Raw genomic sequence first — 16677 nt, forward strand, 5'->3', positions numbered from 1 at the left:
GTTATTCTGGAAATCTTATAACATTAGCAAAACAAACTTTGGGGAAATACTGGGTTGTAGGTCTTGTGGTTAAAGAAGCTGACACAATGTGCCGTGTGTATTTGACTGCACATTTTAATGGTAAGGCTGCATAATTCACCACCAGGTATCAAATCAATTATAAGGGGAGGGGGAATGGTGACATCTCCACACATTACATCATGGCAGTCTTCTACCCAGAAGCCCACGCTCTAATACAGGAGCCAATTAGAATGCAGGTATGGATGCTGTTCACAAAGTCTGATTCATATTACATCCCATTCCAGTCTCACGCTTCCATCCCAGTCTTTGCCCCCCCTATCCTCGATCCCACAGCCTGCCTCTCAGGGTCGCCTTGCCTAATGTCTTACCCTTTTAAACTGTACAAAGAGAGATGTATAGGCCATCCCGGATCGGTTGCAGTGCAGTAGCGTAGCAGACCATTGAGGAGGTTATCTTCCGTATTTTAAGGCTGACCGTTCCTTCGCCTGTGTGTTACGCAACTAACTAGACAGCCTATATAAGCATTATGTCTACATATATGGCACGTGTATGTCTACTCTTGCTATGTCTAAAGGTTCAAGACATGTCTAGCTCGTCCTTAACCTGTCTGAATGTTTTCATTTCATCTGAAAGTAAGAGAAAGCGAACAGGGTGTTGGATGCATGTGCCGAAGAGGACAGTAAAACTTACCAGGGCGAGCTCTGTCCTGACTCCAATAGTCAGTCAGCCCAAGCTGTTTGCAATGTCGTTCAGTATGGTGGCAATTATATCTATTGTACAAAAACACATCCCCTGCAGTCACTACCATTACAAATACTTAAAGACAAGCGAGCATCACACATTTTCTTCTGGAAAATATTTTTTTTCTAGTAATCATTTGCTTTCTTCCACCACCTGTAGCACTATAACCTTGAAAGCCACAAACACCAAAACAACTTTAAAACGTCAAGACTGGCACTGGTCAAGTAACTTTAAAAAAACAAAAACGTATTGATACTGTTTATTTGTTTCACACTACAACCATACTTGTGTAAATTCCAATGCATTTCAATGGCCATAGGTTACATGGTCAAAACATTTGATTGGGGAAAGGGGATGTAGTTGCATAACAGAATGCGTTCAACTGAAACGTGGCTTTCGCATTTAACCCAACCCCTCTGAATCAGAGAGCTGCAGGGAGCTGCCTTAACATCCACGTCATCCGGGGAGCTGGGGTTGAACTGCCTTGTTCAGGGGCAGAATGACCGTTTTTACCTTGTCGACTCGGGGATTCGATCCAGCAGCCTTTTGGTTACTAGCCCAATGCTCCTAACTGCCAGGATACCTGCCGCCCAGAACTAGTCTTCAAGCGTTTAAACCACAAAAGACCAAACCATCTTTAAAGCATATTTATATATTTTTTTTACCTATAACTATTTCACATTTGCATGAAGCTCCATAGGCTATAGTACTTTTTGGATTCCCCACTGCTCTTGAAGCGTTTACGCTACAAACACCAAACCTACGTTGAAATGTAGAGTCATCTTAAATTGATCGTAAAAGCTTTTTGATACCATTTACTATAACCGTTTTAAATGAGCATAAAAGCTCCATGCTACAATGACACTGTAACGTCTTCTCGAGACAGAACGGAATTGCAGAGAGGTACGTTACAACCATGTATTCCCTGAACTCAAAGCTACCCCGGGGTTGGTTACACTGAAAGTACATGAAAAACTCCTCAACTCTGAACTGAGCATCCTTTTCCCTAGCAAAGAAAAATACTCCAGGTCAATGAACTCTCTCTTCCCACGTTCACCACCCTGCCTTTACTATGTGTGACCCCCCCCCCCCCCCCCCCCCAAAACAACCCAACAAACCCCCTTCCTATTGGCTATAACTTGTAGCCGATACTCACTATGGATGAGCAAGAGCACACATTTTCATCAGGAAATGTCCTTTTCTATTTTTGGAGTATATAACTGATTGACATCAAACAGAGTTACTCTGGAATTAGGATAGCAAATTTAGCAGAACAGACCATGGGAAAATACACTGTCACCTCGTCTATCCTCGATCCCACAGCCGGCATCTCAGTACCTCCTTGCCAAAATGTCACACATATTTACACTATAAGAAGAGAAAGATATAGGCCATCCCCGGGCCGGGTGCACTGTATACTGTACAGTAGCATGGCAGACCATGGAGAAGGTTACCTGCCGTATGGTTGACCTTTAGGCTGACCTTTCCTTCGCCTGGGCCCTATGTGACGTCTGTGCTCTGAAAGAAGATGGCTCAATTTAGAGGAGAAGCCTAATTTCATATCAACTCACTTTTCTTGCATACTCAGACATCTGTAGCATATAGACCAAGACGATCTACACAGAGACAGATCACCTCTACTCGTCCTAAGGGTTTGAAACGTAGGGTGAAAGATGAACAAGCTACTGTGTGTCCAGTCATTTAAATTAATCTCCATTCAGTGACAATATCTGCAGGGACTCTGATTATGCAGCCAATTTCACATTGTTACTCATCAATTTATCAAATGTCACACCCCAAACTCTCCCAAGTTCAGTCTAGTCAAGACACGCTGATCTTAAATATCATCCTAACGATGGCATGTATCGTAAAACGGAAAAGTGGGTTTTATCGAAGAAGGGTCTACTTGCAAGGATTAAGATATGTGGTTGTTTTCCCTTGAAAAGTGGAATGCGGGGATTGTAAGCCGCTCTGCATAAGAGCATCTGCTAAATAACTCAGTTGTAAATGTATATTGAACGGACGTGTCATGAGTTACGGTATGAAGAGTGGTGCTGGAGCGAGAGCCAACATCTGACCCTACGGGAATGGAGTTGGAAGGCGTTGCTGTACATGTCAGAAGGACTTCAGCCAAATTGCCCCTATCCAAATCCCTATGTAAACATTTGCCTCGGGCTTTAATTGAGACATGTTACGACTTGGACCGAAACCATGGCAGGCCCATGGTGGCCACCACTGCGGCCAGGCAGATTCCTACTGTGGCGTCTTTCCCTGCATCAGCAGTGGTGCCAAAGCCCTCAGGGAGAGGAGCACAGCCGGCCCTGGCCCCAGGATCTTTACCTGGCCCTGGGCCAACCTCCAGCAGCAACTCTGGATCCACCGTAGATTCCTCTGCTGGGTGATAAGACTGTAATAAAAAAAAACATCCTCCTGACTCAGAAGTAGGAATACATGCATGAATGTAATGAATACAACATAAATACTGAGTATAAAACGGAAGTACGGCTGGAATGGAATGATAAAAAAAACACTAACAATCGCCCAGCAGAACAACGACCGCTTTAAGATAACAACGAACTGTATACAGGCGGCAGTGCAAACACAACCCAATGCCAAGGATAGGAACAACAATGCCAAACATACATTTGAATGCGCACTCAACTTTATGAGAACAGCTCAGGGGACAGTATGCCAGGAGACTCTGACCTTCTGCTGGGAAACTGTGGCTAGTGGGAGAGGTGAGCGGATTTTCTGGGCAGGCTGTAACGGGATTGACCAATGGGAGGCCTGGTCACTCAGGTCACTCAAAGTTACAGACAGTTACAGGGGGCTGAGATGCTCCCTCCCTCTGCTCATCGGGCTTAAGATGCTCCCAAAGACAAACTGCCTCAACTCCCTTCCTGATCTCTTATATCTGTTTTTGTATGCTACAGTACATTTGCATTTCCTTTTTGTGTCGATTTTTAAGCGGGTTTTAGATACTTTATGTGATAAAAAATCACTGTATCAGTTAGATGTATTAGTAATATTATTGTTCTAGGAGCCTTGCAGCCTGGGCACAGTAAGGAGCTTACCCTGCCCCGTTTGATGGCTCTGCTATCTTCCGCAGCAAGGCTAAAGTTTGGGGGAGCTTGAGAAAGAGATGAAGAGAGTGTCAGAGATCACCAGCAGGGGAATTCTAAACAGGTATTCCTAACGGACAGTAGAACAGGAGGAAGCGTGGTAGGAACAAGGGAACGAGGCATAGTCTCAAGAGACTCACCATTCAAGTGACGCCCGCTATCCTCGATCCCACAGCCTGCCTCTCGCTTTCACCACCTAAAAAAAAAAAAAAAAAAAAAAAAAAAATATTGGTCACCTACACATGATTAGCAGATGTTATTGCGAGTGTAGCAAAATGCTTGTGCTTCGAGTTCTGACAGTGCAGCAATATCTAACATGTAATCTAACAATTCCACAACAACTACCTAATACACACAAATCTAAGTAAAGGAATGAAATAAGAATACATACATATAAATATATGGATGAGCAATGACAGAGCAGCATAGGCAGGATGCAGTATACAGTATATACATATGAGATGAGTAATGCAATATATGTAAACATTGAAGTGGCATTATTAAAGTGACTAGTGATCCATTTATTAAAGTGGCCAATGATTTCAAGTCTGTATGTAGGCAGCAACCTCTCTGTGTTAGGGATGGCTGTTTAACAGTCTGATGGCCTTGAGATAGAAGCTGTTTTTCAGTCTCTCGGTCCCAGCTTTGATGCACCTGTACTGACCTCGCCTTCTGGATGGTAAAGGGGTGAACAGGCAGTGGCTCGGGTGGTTGTTGTCCTTGATGATCTTTTTGGCCTTCCTGTGACATCGGGTGCTGTAGGTGTCCTGGAGGGCAGGTAGTTTGCCCTGGTGATGCGTTGTACAGATTGCACCACCCTCTGGAGAGCCTTGCGGTTGTGGGCGGTGTAGTTTCCATACTAGGCGGTGATACAGCCCGACAGGATGCTCTCAATTGTGCATCTGTAAATGTTTGTGAGGGTTTTAGGTGACAAGCCAAATTTCTTCAGCCTCCTGAGGTTGTAGAGCAGGGGTGTCAAAGTCAAATGGACGGAGGGCCAAATAAAAAAATCAGCTACAAGACGAGGGCCGGACTGTTCGAATGTTCATTGAAAAATTTTTAAATGACGCATATAGTCTAGTGAACCTAATTGAACCTACTGAAAACCTAACAAATATATTACAATATGATCAGATAAATAAAGCAATATTTTCTTATGGCTCTGTCAGTAATCTTTAATTTTCAACAGACACAAAAGACAAATTTCCTTTATATAAATATCCCCATAACATGAACATTAAATGAAAGAAACCGGTATTCAAGGCACCATCAGTAGACTATATTTTCTATTTTAGCAAAAGTGGGCTAAATTTACTTCAAAGAAAAAACAATAATAGCAATTTTCTATCATCCACTCAACTGAAATATTTTTAAAATATAATTGGATTGAAATACAAAAAAATAAAGTGCAAAAATCTATTAATCAAAAACAACACTTTGTTTAAGGAGAAGTAACATGCAGTGAAAACAAATATTAAATTTTAACTTTTAAACTTGAACTGAGTAAAAACTCTAAATATGTGATTGCACAGTAATGTTCACTTGTTTGAGGTTGAGGGTGATACTTGGTGGTGTCCCATCTTTTCCACAAGTTCATCAATGTTCGGGGTAAGGCTCTGAGCTGAAGAAATCCTCAGAATTGAGTGGAGGTGTTCAGCAGTAAGTCGACTTCTGTGTGATGTTTTGTTCAGGTTCATCAAAGAAAACAGTTGTTCACACAGGTATGTGCTGCCAAACATAGACAACGTTTGAGCAGCCTGGATGCGCAGCTGGGGCATTGTGCCGGGGAGGAAACGGGCGAACTCCGCAGCACCCACTGCCGCATATTTTGCCCTCAGTGCATCATTGCATTGGAGGTCAATCAACTCCATTTGGAGGTTTGGTGGTGAGCTTTCCACGTCAACAGCAAATGGGTTACCGAGCAGTTCCAACCTGCTTTTTTGTGCTTCAAAGTCAGCAAATCGGCGTCGAAAGTCAGCGGCAAGCATACCTATTTTATCAGCCAACTGTGTGCTCGGGAACGCACTGGTAGAGAGCTTCTCTTTCATGGTCTGGCAGCTGGGAAAGTGGCTCAAATTTTCTTTCCGCATCTGCGTCTCCCACAGAGTCAGTTTGGTTTTAAATGCCTTCACTGTACTGTACATATCAGAGATGACACGATCCCGACCCTGCAGCTGCAAGTTTATTGCATTCAGATGACTCGTAATGTCACACAGAAAAGCCATTTCACACAGAAACATTTCGTCTCGGAGTTGTGTTGTGTCTTTCCCTTTGCTGTCCAAGAACAGACAAATCTCCTCACGAAGCTCGAAACATCTTTGAAGCACCTTTCCCTGGCTTAGCCATCGCACCTCTGTGTGATAAGGCAAATCACCATGCTCCGTTTCTAACTCCGTCAGAAATGCCTTGAACTGGCGGTGATTCAAACCTTTGGCTCTGATAAAGTTAACTGTGCGCGTGATGATGCTCATTACATGCTCCATTTTCAAGGCTTTACCGCACAACGCTTCCTGGTGTATGATACAATGATAAGCTGTCAGCTCACCTGTCGCGTTTTCCTCTTGCATCTTTTCCCGTATCTTCGCCACCAGTCCGCTCCTGTGTCCACACATCGCAGGTGCTCCGTCGGTTGTCAAACCCACGAGTTTTTCCCAAGGCAGCTCCATCTCATTTACACATCTTGACACCTCTTCATACAAATCATGCCCCGTAGTTGTGCCATGCATAGGACGTAAAGCCAAAAACTCCTCTGTCACGCTTAGGTTGGAGTCCACTCCGCGGATGAAAATTGACAACTGGGCAATGTCAGAAATGTCGGTGCTCTCATCCACAGCCAAGGAATATGCAATAAAATCTTTTCCCTTTTTCACAAGCTGCTCTTTTAGATTGATGGACAACTGGTCTACTCTCTCGGCAATGGTGTTTCTGCTCAGACTCACATTTAAAAAGAGTTGCCTTTTTTCTGGGCAAACTTCGTCACAAACTTTAATCATGCAGTTTTTGATGAAATCCCCCTCCGTAAATGGCCGGGCTGATTTAGCGATCTCTTCTGCCAAAATAAAACTGGCCTTGACAGCAGCCTGGCCTTGTGATTTGGCTTTTTTGAACAGAGCCTGTCGAGATTTGAGGCCTCGTTTTAATTCCTCTGCCTTTTGTAGCCTTTGTTCCATGTCCATATTCTTGTTTTTGTCCGCGTGTTTCGTTTCATAATGTCGTCTCAGATTATACTCTTTCAGTACCGCCACACTTTCTCCACACAGAAGACACACAGGTTTTCCAGCTACCTTCGTGAACATATACTCCGACTCCCACCTTGTTTGAAACCCCCGGTTCTCAGTATCCACCTTCCGTTTTGCCATTTTTGATGGGTATCTGAAAGTTAATTTTACTGTGATGCTGACGACTGCTGTGCCAATAAATATTGAAATGAAGCAGCCTACTGCTCGGTGCGTCACCTTTGCATTGTGGGAAATGTAGTATTGGTGCGTGTAAAAGATCTGCGGGCTGCCGGCTTGCTGCGGGCCGGTTCTAATAATAAATCAAGATCATCCCAGGGGCCGTAAAAAACCTTCTTGCGGGCCGGATGTGGCCCGCGGGCCTTGACTCTGACATATGTGTTGTAGAGGCATTGTTGCGCCTTCTTCACCACACTGTCTGTGTGGGTGGTCCATTTCAGTTTGTCTGTGATGTGTACGCTGAGGAAATTAAAACTTAATCAAGCCTACTACTGTTGTGTCGTCTGCAAACTTGATGATTGAGTTGGAGGCGTGCATGGCCACACAGTCATGGGTGAACAAGGAGTACATGAGGGGGCTGAGCACGCACCCTTGTGGGACCCCAGTGTTGAGGATCAGCGAAGTGGAGATGTTGTTTCCTATCTTCACCACCAGGGGGCGGCCCGTCAGGACGTCCAGGACCCAATTGCACAAGGTGGGGTTGAGACCCAGGGCCTCAAGCTTAATGATGAGCTTGGAGGGTACTATGGTGTTGAATGTTGAACAACATTCTTATATAGGTATTCCTCTTGTCCCGATGGGACGGTGCAGTGTGCGGTGTGATGGCAATTGCGTAGATCATTTTTGTTTGTGCGTAGGCAATAAATTAGACTCAAATTCTGCATGCATAGTAGCCTACTGTAGTGGTAGTAGTAGCCTTCTGGGCTCAAGTTTTGCACTAACAGATCCTCTCACTATCCACACCTGTCTTGGGGGCGGGGAAGGGGGTTATAGAGGATCTTGTAAATGTCAACCTCCAGTGACTTTTTTTCTTTTTTTCTTACATGGACTCACACACCCTGTCCTCTCTCTCTCTCTCTCTATCTCTCTCTCACTCCTTCTCTCACTCTCTCTCCGGGTTTATTTTGGTCCAGAGAACATTGATGCTTCGGTTCATGATAAGTAATAAAGAACCTATAACATTCAGTATCTACACTTTAGTTGCCTTTACATCCAAATTCTCTGAATATAGCATAACGTTTAAATGTATCTTGCTGAATCAGGCATCCTACAACACATGCAGGATATCACATAGCCATGGGTACCAGAACATCACATGCCCCATCATGTCTCAAAGTCAGTGTTGACTTGGACTGAAATAGGTTCCGGTACTCATTTGAGGTTCTGGTACTGTTTACATTTAGGTGCAGGAGCTCCACAATACTTTTGAGATAATATTCTATAGGAGGAACAGGAGCTCAAGCAGGAGAACATTTGAGGTGCCGGTACTCAGCTCCAGTGAGCTCCTGTCCAAGTCAAGCACTGCTCAAAGTGTCACACTCTGAATATGAGCCGGCTTGACTTTAGACAAGTCCAAGGCCAGCTGTGATCTTACCTTGGGAAAAGGCCAATTGATGGACCCACTGTTATCACTCGAAGAAGCATTGGGTTTCATCCCGTGTTCTTTGGACTGTTTTTCATTGCAACATACTGTCTTGCAGCCAAGCACACCCAATGCCCTGGAAAAAAAATATTATTCAAATGTTTTCCCAAAGATTATAGCCTTTAAATAAAGATCATGTTAAACAGCTGGTTAATACAATTATTATCGAACTATCAAATCAATCCAAATACAAATCTTCCAATTTGTTTTGCCAAGATGCATCCAGTTCATTCCACACGCAATGTAGCCAAGATGATCACATCAATAGTGGTGGGTGTCATTCAAATGAATTTCCTGTTCTGTAATTTATGTTCGTGTCGATTGCGACAATGACCTTGGCTCCCCATCCATCTGTGGCTTGACATTCTGAAGGGGCGTGTGCACATGACTTTGTGTTCACGTGGGGGCGTGTCCATGGACCCTATAGGAACATAAATTGCGAGCGCACCTTGCCGACATTGTGGACAGAGCAACTCACAAACGGTACTTTTCAACGTTATTTACCTCTTTATGGCTTCATAGCCAACTTGACATTTAATAGTAGAATTATGCGTTGTTTTTTTTTGTGGCAATTTACACTTCGGCAGGTTGAGTCCTACCTGGCGTTTTGAATAGATGTCTTGTATGACTAAAATTTGTATAGATGCAGGCTACAATGGGTGTAGATGAGAGAGAATAAATTAGCCTACGTGGCATGAATAGTTGAGTATTTTAGGTGAGCAACAATTTTGGGCTCTTTGAAATTATTCTAATGTCAGGTATGCATTGTGCAATTCTTGGGATTCTATAGATGCCACAAAATAGATTTGTATCTAACACTGCTGGATTCTTTCTATAGTGACGGTTAATCAGTGATGCTTAATGTATTGTTGTACATGGATGATTTTTGTTGCGTATTCAAATTTTGCCTCATGTTCATACTGTGCTGGGCTTTGTAACACAAGTTAATGACCTATTATTTTGTTTTACCTTCAGTGAACTAGACCAGATCAGGCAGAATGGTGAAGATTGGAATCAATGGGTAAGTTGCATATTTTATCTTTTAAATTATATATTTTAAAACTTAACAGGATCAAGTGACAAGGTAATACCCTGGGCGGCATTGCACTTCTGTACTGTACATTCCATAGGTGCTTGCTCTCAAGTTCATAAGCCTGACCAAACTGCTGGACCATGCATTATGACTTTAAAAAAAAAAAAAAATTAGTTGGGGGTGTGTCTGCTTCTGTCACTGGGCAAATTTAGAGTATTTGAAATTGTATTGTCTTAAAGAGAACATAAGAACTCTCTGTTGACAGGATCGTGTCAACGGATAGACCCTGGACTGCATTGCACTTCTGTACTGTACATGCCATAGTCCAGGGTTCCCCAACTGGCGGCTGGGTTGCGGGTGACTTTTTTTTGTGTTTTTTTTTGTGTGTCGCTCCAAGTTTCCAAAAAAATATATGTATGTATGCATGTTTGTTGTTGGACATAAAAATACTGTAAAAACACCAGAAAATCAGCTCCAAGTGATTTTACTTTAGGAAATCTGTTCCAAAGTATTCCCACGCGTATACAGTATGTGATCGTATACAAATGTAAGCAAGTTTTACTTCAATATTATATCCGTTTGGGCTTCTTGCAGTTATTTGTAATTATGTTCCGGGCCTCTGACCACACGCTCAAGAAAAAAATAAGCCTGCGGCTGAGTCTAGTTGATGGTCCCTGCCATAGGTGCTTGCTCTCAAATTCACAAGCCTGGGTTGTACAGCTTTCACTAGAAACGAAACAGAAGCATACAGGCCGAAATCAGAAGGGACTACCTGAACTTGTCCAATGAATGCTTATTTTCATTTTTCGTTGCACTTTTTTATTGTTGTTGCTATGGTGTGTTTCAACACCTCCCTGGTCTGGCCACTTACCATCCTCTTCTTATTTATGGTTTGGTTGTCACAACGCCTCTTTGCAGCACTCTTGTATCTTTCCTCTCCTCAGCTGTCACATTCCTTTATTCTACCCATCTAATAATATCCCGCTAACCTTTTCAGCTGAAGTTCAGAGGTCACAGCGAGACAGTTTGGAGGAACTCTTACACCGATCCTATTCCTCTAACCTTTTATTTGACCAGTAGTCAGCTGTCACTAAACTGCAGGGAGATTAAAGTTTGTTATGATAGACCCTTTCCCAAAATCAACCTAACAGTTTTACTGTGCCCACTTGAAAGACGAAACGCTGCGACCTGGAGATTGATATTTCACTCCTCCTAAGTATGGAAACTAAATTATGTCTAATGACTGACTAAAAGATCATGCTGACTGTTCGCAGTTCCAAAACGGTTTGTGAAGTAGAGTATGATGTAACTTTGTTGATCAGAACTAAATGACTTGTTAAAGGAAATTGATAACAAGGTATTTTTCGCCAGAACACCTTACCAAAACGTTATTATTTTTGTCTTGTGTTCTTTCTGATGCTTGTTAACTCCTTTCTGATGAACTTTGACTCCTTTGCTGAGCCATATGTTGACCCTTGTGTGCAGGACTCATTTTAAGGTGTGGGTGTGTCTACCTGCGTCACATGGCTGCTGCCACCTGCTGGTATAGTGTGTGATATGGATTTGCTTATATATGAATTAAGACTGATTTTTCTCTTCTCAGATTTGGGCGTATCGGGCGCCTGGTGACCCGTGCCGCTGCCAAGAGCGGTGAAGTCAATGTCGCCGCAATCAACGACCCCTTCATTGACCTGGACTACATGGTGAACTTTATATAGCCTACTGCTTAATATACCAAAATATAGGTTACTGGAATTGAGGGAGAGATGTAAACATATTCTACCAAAGTCAGACCTTGAGTGGGTCAGTTTTTTTTGGGGGGGGGGGGTTAAACTCTAGAAAAACCTCAGGTGCACAGGTTTACTGTTCTCATATTCAACACTTCCCTAAAGGTTGTTGTTCCATAGGTCTACATGTTCAAGTATGACTCCACTCACGGTGTATGGAAGCACAGTGAAGTGAGACAAGAGAATGGCAAGCTGATCATTGGCAACCTGCACATCACAGTTTTCCATGAGTGAGAGTTTTTCCTTTTCTTTACTAATGCTCCAGCTGCATTCATTGGCTTATTTTGTGCATGGTTTGAAATGACAATGTTTCTGAGACACTGTTGTGTGCAGAATCAAATTGATGGGTTATATACTACTTCTGGCAATATGAGTATTTGTCTATCTTAAACATTCACATTGACTCTTGGGAATTCCTTAGTAGTAGGCTAGACCATGTATACAAGGTATGTGGATACCCCTTCAAATTAGTGGATTTGGCTATTTCAGCCACGCCCGTTGCTGACAGGTGCATTAAAAAAAAATCGAGCACACAGCCATGCAATCTCTATAGACAAACAGTGGCAGTAGAATGGCCTTACTGAAGAGCTCAGTGACTTTCGATCTGGCACTGTACTAGGATGCCACCTTTCCAACAAGTCAGTTCATAACGTTGCTGCTGTGCTAGAGCTGGCCCGGTCAACTGTAAGTGCTGTTATTGCGAAGTGGAAACGTCTAGGAGCAACAACGGCTCAGCCGCGATGTGGTAGGCCACACAAGCTCGCAGAACGGGAACGCCGAGTGCTGAAGCTCGTAAAAATCATCTGTCCTCGGTTGCAACACTTACCACAGAGTTCCAAACTGCCTCTGGAGGCAACATCAGCACAAGAACTGTTCGTTGGGAGCTTCATGAAATGGGTTTCCATGGCCTAGCAGCCCCCCACACCTAAGATCACCATGCGCAATGCCCAGCGTCAGCCGGAGTGGTGTAAAGCTCGCCGTCATTGAAATCTGGAGCAGTGGAAACGCGTTCTCTGGAGTAATGAATCACACTTCTACATCTGGCATTCCAACAGACGAATCTGGGTTTGGCTGTTGCCAGGAGAATGCTACTTGCCCAAATGCATAGTGCCAACTGTAGAGTTTGGAGGAGGAATAATGGTCTGGGGCTGTTTTTCATGGTTCGGGCTAGGCCCCTTAGTTCCAGTAAAGGGAAATCTTAACGCTACAGCATACAATGACGTTCTAGACAATTCTGTGCTTCCAACTTTGAGGCAACAGTTTGGGGAAGTTCCTGTTTCAGCATGACAATGCCCCCGTGCACAAAGCGAGGCCCATACAGAAATGCTTGTCGAGATCGGTGTGGAAGAACTTGACTGGCCTGCACAGAGCCCTGACCTCAACCCCATCGAACACCTTTGGGATGAATTGGAATGCCAACTACGAGCCAAGCCTAATCGCACTACATCAGTGCCTGACCTCGCTAATGCTTTTGTGGCTGAATGGAAGCAAGTCCCCGCAGTAATGTTCCAGCATCTAGTGGAAAGCCTTCCCAGAAGAGTGGAGGCTGTTATAGCAGTAAAGGGGGACCAACTCCTTATACAGGTGAACCCATCCCTGCATTGCTATGGGAGTATATAGGACCCCTGTAATTCTAACCCTGATTTTGTGGTATAATCCTAACTTCCATCTCTTTGCCATCTTCAGGAGGGACCCTTCCCAGATCAAGTGGGGTGACGCTGGCGCTGACTACGTTGTTGAGTCTACTGGTGTGTTCACCACCATCGACAAGGCCTCTGTAAGTACCGCTCTTCACTAGCAGTAGGAAGTAGGTCACATTGACAATGGTCTATACTTGAATTCTGTGAGAAAAAAAATGTTTTAATACTTCATGGCTATAATATTGTGGGTGAGCAGTGAGTAAGCACAGTGCTGTATATATTTTCATGTTGTAAATTGTTTTAATCGCCTCCAGACTACCAATTTTGCATATCATCGGCTGTATGTGACTGAACCAAGCAAGGCAGCCTTGATGCTGTGTATTTGTTGTTACACAAACGTACCCTTTGCCCTCTCACCCCACCCACCACCACCATAGGCTCACCTGCAGGGAGGTGCCAAGAGGGTCATCATCTCCGCCCCCAGCGCCGATGCCCCCATGTTCGTGATGGGAGTCAACCACCATCATTACGATAACTCCCTGAAGGTTGTCAGGTAAGCCACTCCCCTCCACCATAACATTATTTTAAAGGAGCCGTGTGACACGTACAAACAGTCCTGCCACATAGTGAGTGATATGTTACTTGTGCAAACAATCACTGAAACACACACTCACTCTGTTCCAGCAGGTCATAAACCCTCCCTCTGTCTTACTGAGAATGCGAGTACGAAACGTGGCCTGAAAACATCGGGACAATATCGCTAGAGAGGGTGTTTGACTTTTTTTTGATTTTGGAACAGAACTGTTTTCCACCATTTTGTCAAATTGTGTGTACTCGCATTCCACGCGTTGTTTACGTCACAGGGATTTCCATAGACCTTGTATTGAAATCATATGGCAGCCGCATGTCTCCTCTTGAGGTAAGAAAACAACAAATCAGACTGGATAACTATTGGTTTTAATACAGGTTGCAGCTCTTTAAATTATTACTTTATGGCTGTGTGGCACAATGTTAAATGACTAAACGTTTGTGGCGATGTCATATTATTAAGAATGGTTCTTATATGCCGCTTTTCTAAAAGGCAATAAAGGAAACGGCAAGACGAAACAAACAAGAACATTTGAAAGAACTGAGGTGGAGTGGGAGTTATGGGAAGGTTTAGACAGGACTAGGAGGACCGGTGGAGAGAATTTCTAGACCCTGAGTGTAGCTGTAGATAAGACCCTGTCGCCAAAACTCTGGAGTTTGGACTGGAAGAACACACCAGCGGAAAGGGAAAGTTGTGTTGCGTCCAGGTTTGTTTCAGAGAGGCAGGATTTAATGTGGTTGAAAGGCGGGTGGAGGAGTGGCTTGAATATGCTGATCTTGTAGTCGGCGTAACAGTGGACGTTGAGGTTGAAGTGGCGTAGCGTCTTTTCCGAGTGGGCGCATGTTGATTTATTATTGATAATGATGTCATGTCCTCACAGCAACGCCTCCTGCACAACTAACTGCCTGGCTCCCATCGCCAAGGTTATCAACGACAACTTCGGCATCATTGAGGGTCTCATGGTAAGAATGGATTCAAACAGCACAATTACCACAGGGACTGGGCTGTGGCGGTAAAAAGTGAGTCAACACTGGTGGAGACGTCAATGTACATGCTAATGCTTACAACATTCATGTTGCTGCTCTGCACAAGCCCTGGGTTGTGTTCCTTAGGGTACACAATGGAAAAATAAATTAAACTAGGTTTTCTTATTAGTTCAGATAGTAACTTCCTGTTTGGTGCCTAATGAACAACACCTCGCATAGACTAACATCCATATCACTTGTCTCTTCCCACAGAGCACAGTTCACGCCGTCACAGCCACACAGAAGACCGTTGACGGGCCCTCCGGTAAGCTGTGGAGAGATGGACGTGGTGCCAGCCAGAACATTATCCCCGCCTCCACCGGCGCCGCCAAGGCCGTGAGCAAGGTTATCCCCGAGCTGAATGGGTATGAACCAATCCGGGGCCACTGGTTTCGTAATGGAGGTTTTACGACCATGGTGATAATGGATGGGATTTGTATCGTGCTTTTCGCTAATGGCGCATCTGAATATTGCAAAGCTTTTACATTTCCCTAGCCCCATCCCTCGGCTGTATATCAAAACCAGGGCTGTCATTATTTTTGAAATTCAATCCCAGAATGTAGATTTAACTGAACTTCATGACCCACAGCAAGCTGACCGGCATGGCCTTCCGTGTCCCCACTCCCAATGTGTCCGTGGTTGACCTGACTGTCCGTCTTGAGAAGGCTGTAAGTCTCCCATTCACCGCTCTCTGCTCTTTTTGATGTGTTTCATTGAATTGAATGTTATACTCAAGTAAAGCAACTCTGAATACCTAATTCCTCTTGCCCATGCTTCCCACCCACCGACAAGCTACCCTTGTTTTTGCACATTTCCTTACTGTCAACATAACATGCAGCAGGCATTTGTCTCCATTTGGTTACATTGTTCTACATTTGAATGTTTTCTCCTGTCTGCCTCAGGCCCCTTATGAAGAGATCAAGAGAGTCATCAAGGAGGCCTCCAAAGGACCCATGAAGGGAATTCTGGGATACACGGAAGACCAAGTAAATATTTTCCCATTCCAAGACCATGATTGAATACTATAAAATGCATTATTCCTTCCATACTTTCAGAAATCTGATCTAGCATGATTTGAGAGCTGTGAGTAAGGTTCTGTGTTGCTGTCATGTCAGTGATGACCACAAAGAAGGAAATAAGGAAGGATGCAATTTAAGAGTACATCAACAGGGCCCAAGCTTTCCTTACACTCATGCACTGAGCCTCAAGGTCATATGATACAATACCTGAGTTCAAACACTAGGGAGCAGTAGAGTGATTGTTAATTGGTGGTTCACTTCAGTTTTTCACATAATGAGCCTAAAGCCTGTTGCTCTCCCCCCTCAGGTGGTGTCCACAGACTTCAACGGCGACAAACGTTCCTCAATCTTCGACGCAGGGGCAGGCATTGCACTCAACGACCACTTTGTCAAGCTGGTCTCATGGTATTTATCTATCTAGACCTACCCCCCAACAAACACACACACACAATCAATATTATAATTTTGAGTATTTATATACATTATAAAGACTCCTTCCTCTTGCTCCCTCTCCCATAGGTACGACAATGAGTATGGCTATAGCAACCGTGTTATTGACTTGTGTCTGCACATGGCACTCAAAGAGTAATGTTTCCACAACACACTTCCAACCCCCCCATGGCCTCTTCCTTCTCCTGAACGGACATCCAAACAGTCCTCCGCCAGAGAAGGAGCCAGTAGTAAAGTCTATAGCAATGTTTTATAATATGTCACACCTCTGTTCTGTTCAGAAGACTGAGTCTGATTTTTGCCTGCAGAATATTCCTGTCCACCGCGCTGTGCCTTAGTTCACAATAAAACTCATTTGTTTCTGAACAAAAA

At 43.9% G+C, this 16677-nt stretch overlaps 1 protein-coding gene across 1 annotated transcript; it reads left to right on the plus strand.

Moving 5' to 3' along the window:
• Positions 1-9213: 9213 nt before the first annotated feature.
• Positions 9214-16677, plus strand: LOC139373435 (glyceraldehyde-3-phosphate dehydrogenase-like). The gene is made up of 12 exons (XM_071113921.1): positions 9214-9245; positions 9738-9783; positions 11399-11498; positions 11703-11812; positions 13269-13359; positions 13660-13775; positions 14692-14773; positions 15050-15201; positions 15426-15504; positions 15739-15822; positions 16163-16260; positions 16375-16677. Exons 2-12 carry the CDS (start codon positions 9761-9763, stop codon positions 16442-16444), a joined length of 1005 nt encoding a protein of 334 aa, XP_070970022.1. The 5' UTR covers positions 9214-9245; positions 9738-9760; the 3' UTR covers positions 16445-16677.

Source organism: Oncorhynchus clarkii, chromosome 18, assembly GCF_045791955.1.
Source record: "Oncorhynchus clarkii lewisi isolate Uvic-CL-2024 chromosome 18, UVic_Ocla_1.0, whole genome shotgun sequence".
Lineage (NCBI taxonomy): Eukaryota > Metazoa > Chordata > Actinopteri > Salmoniformes > Salmonidae > Oncorhynchus > Oncorhynchus clarkii.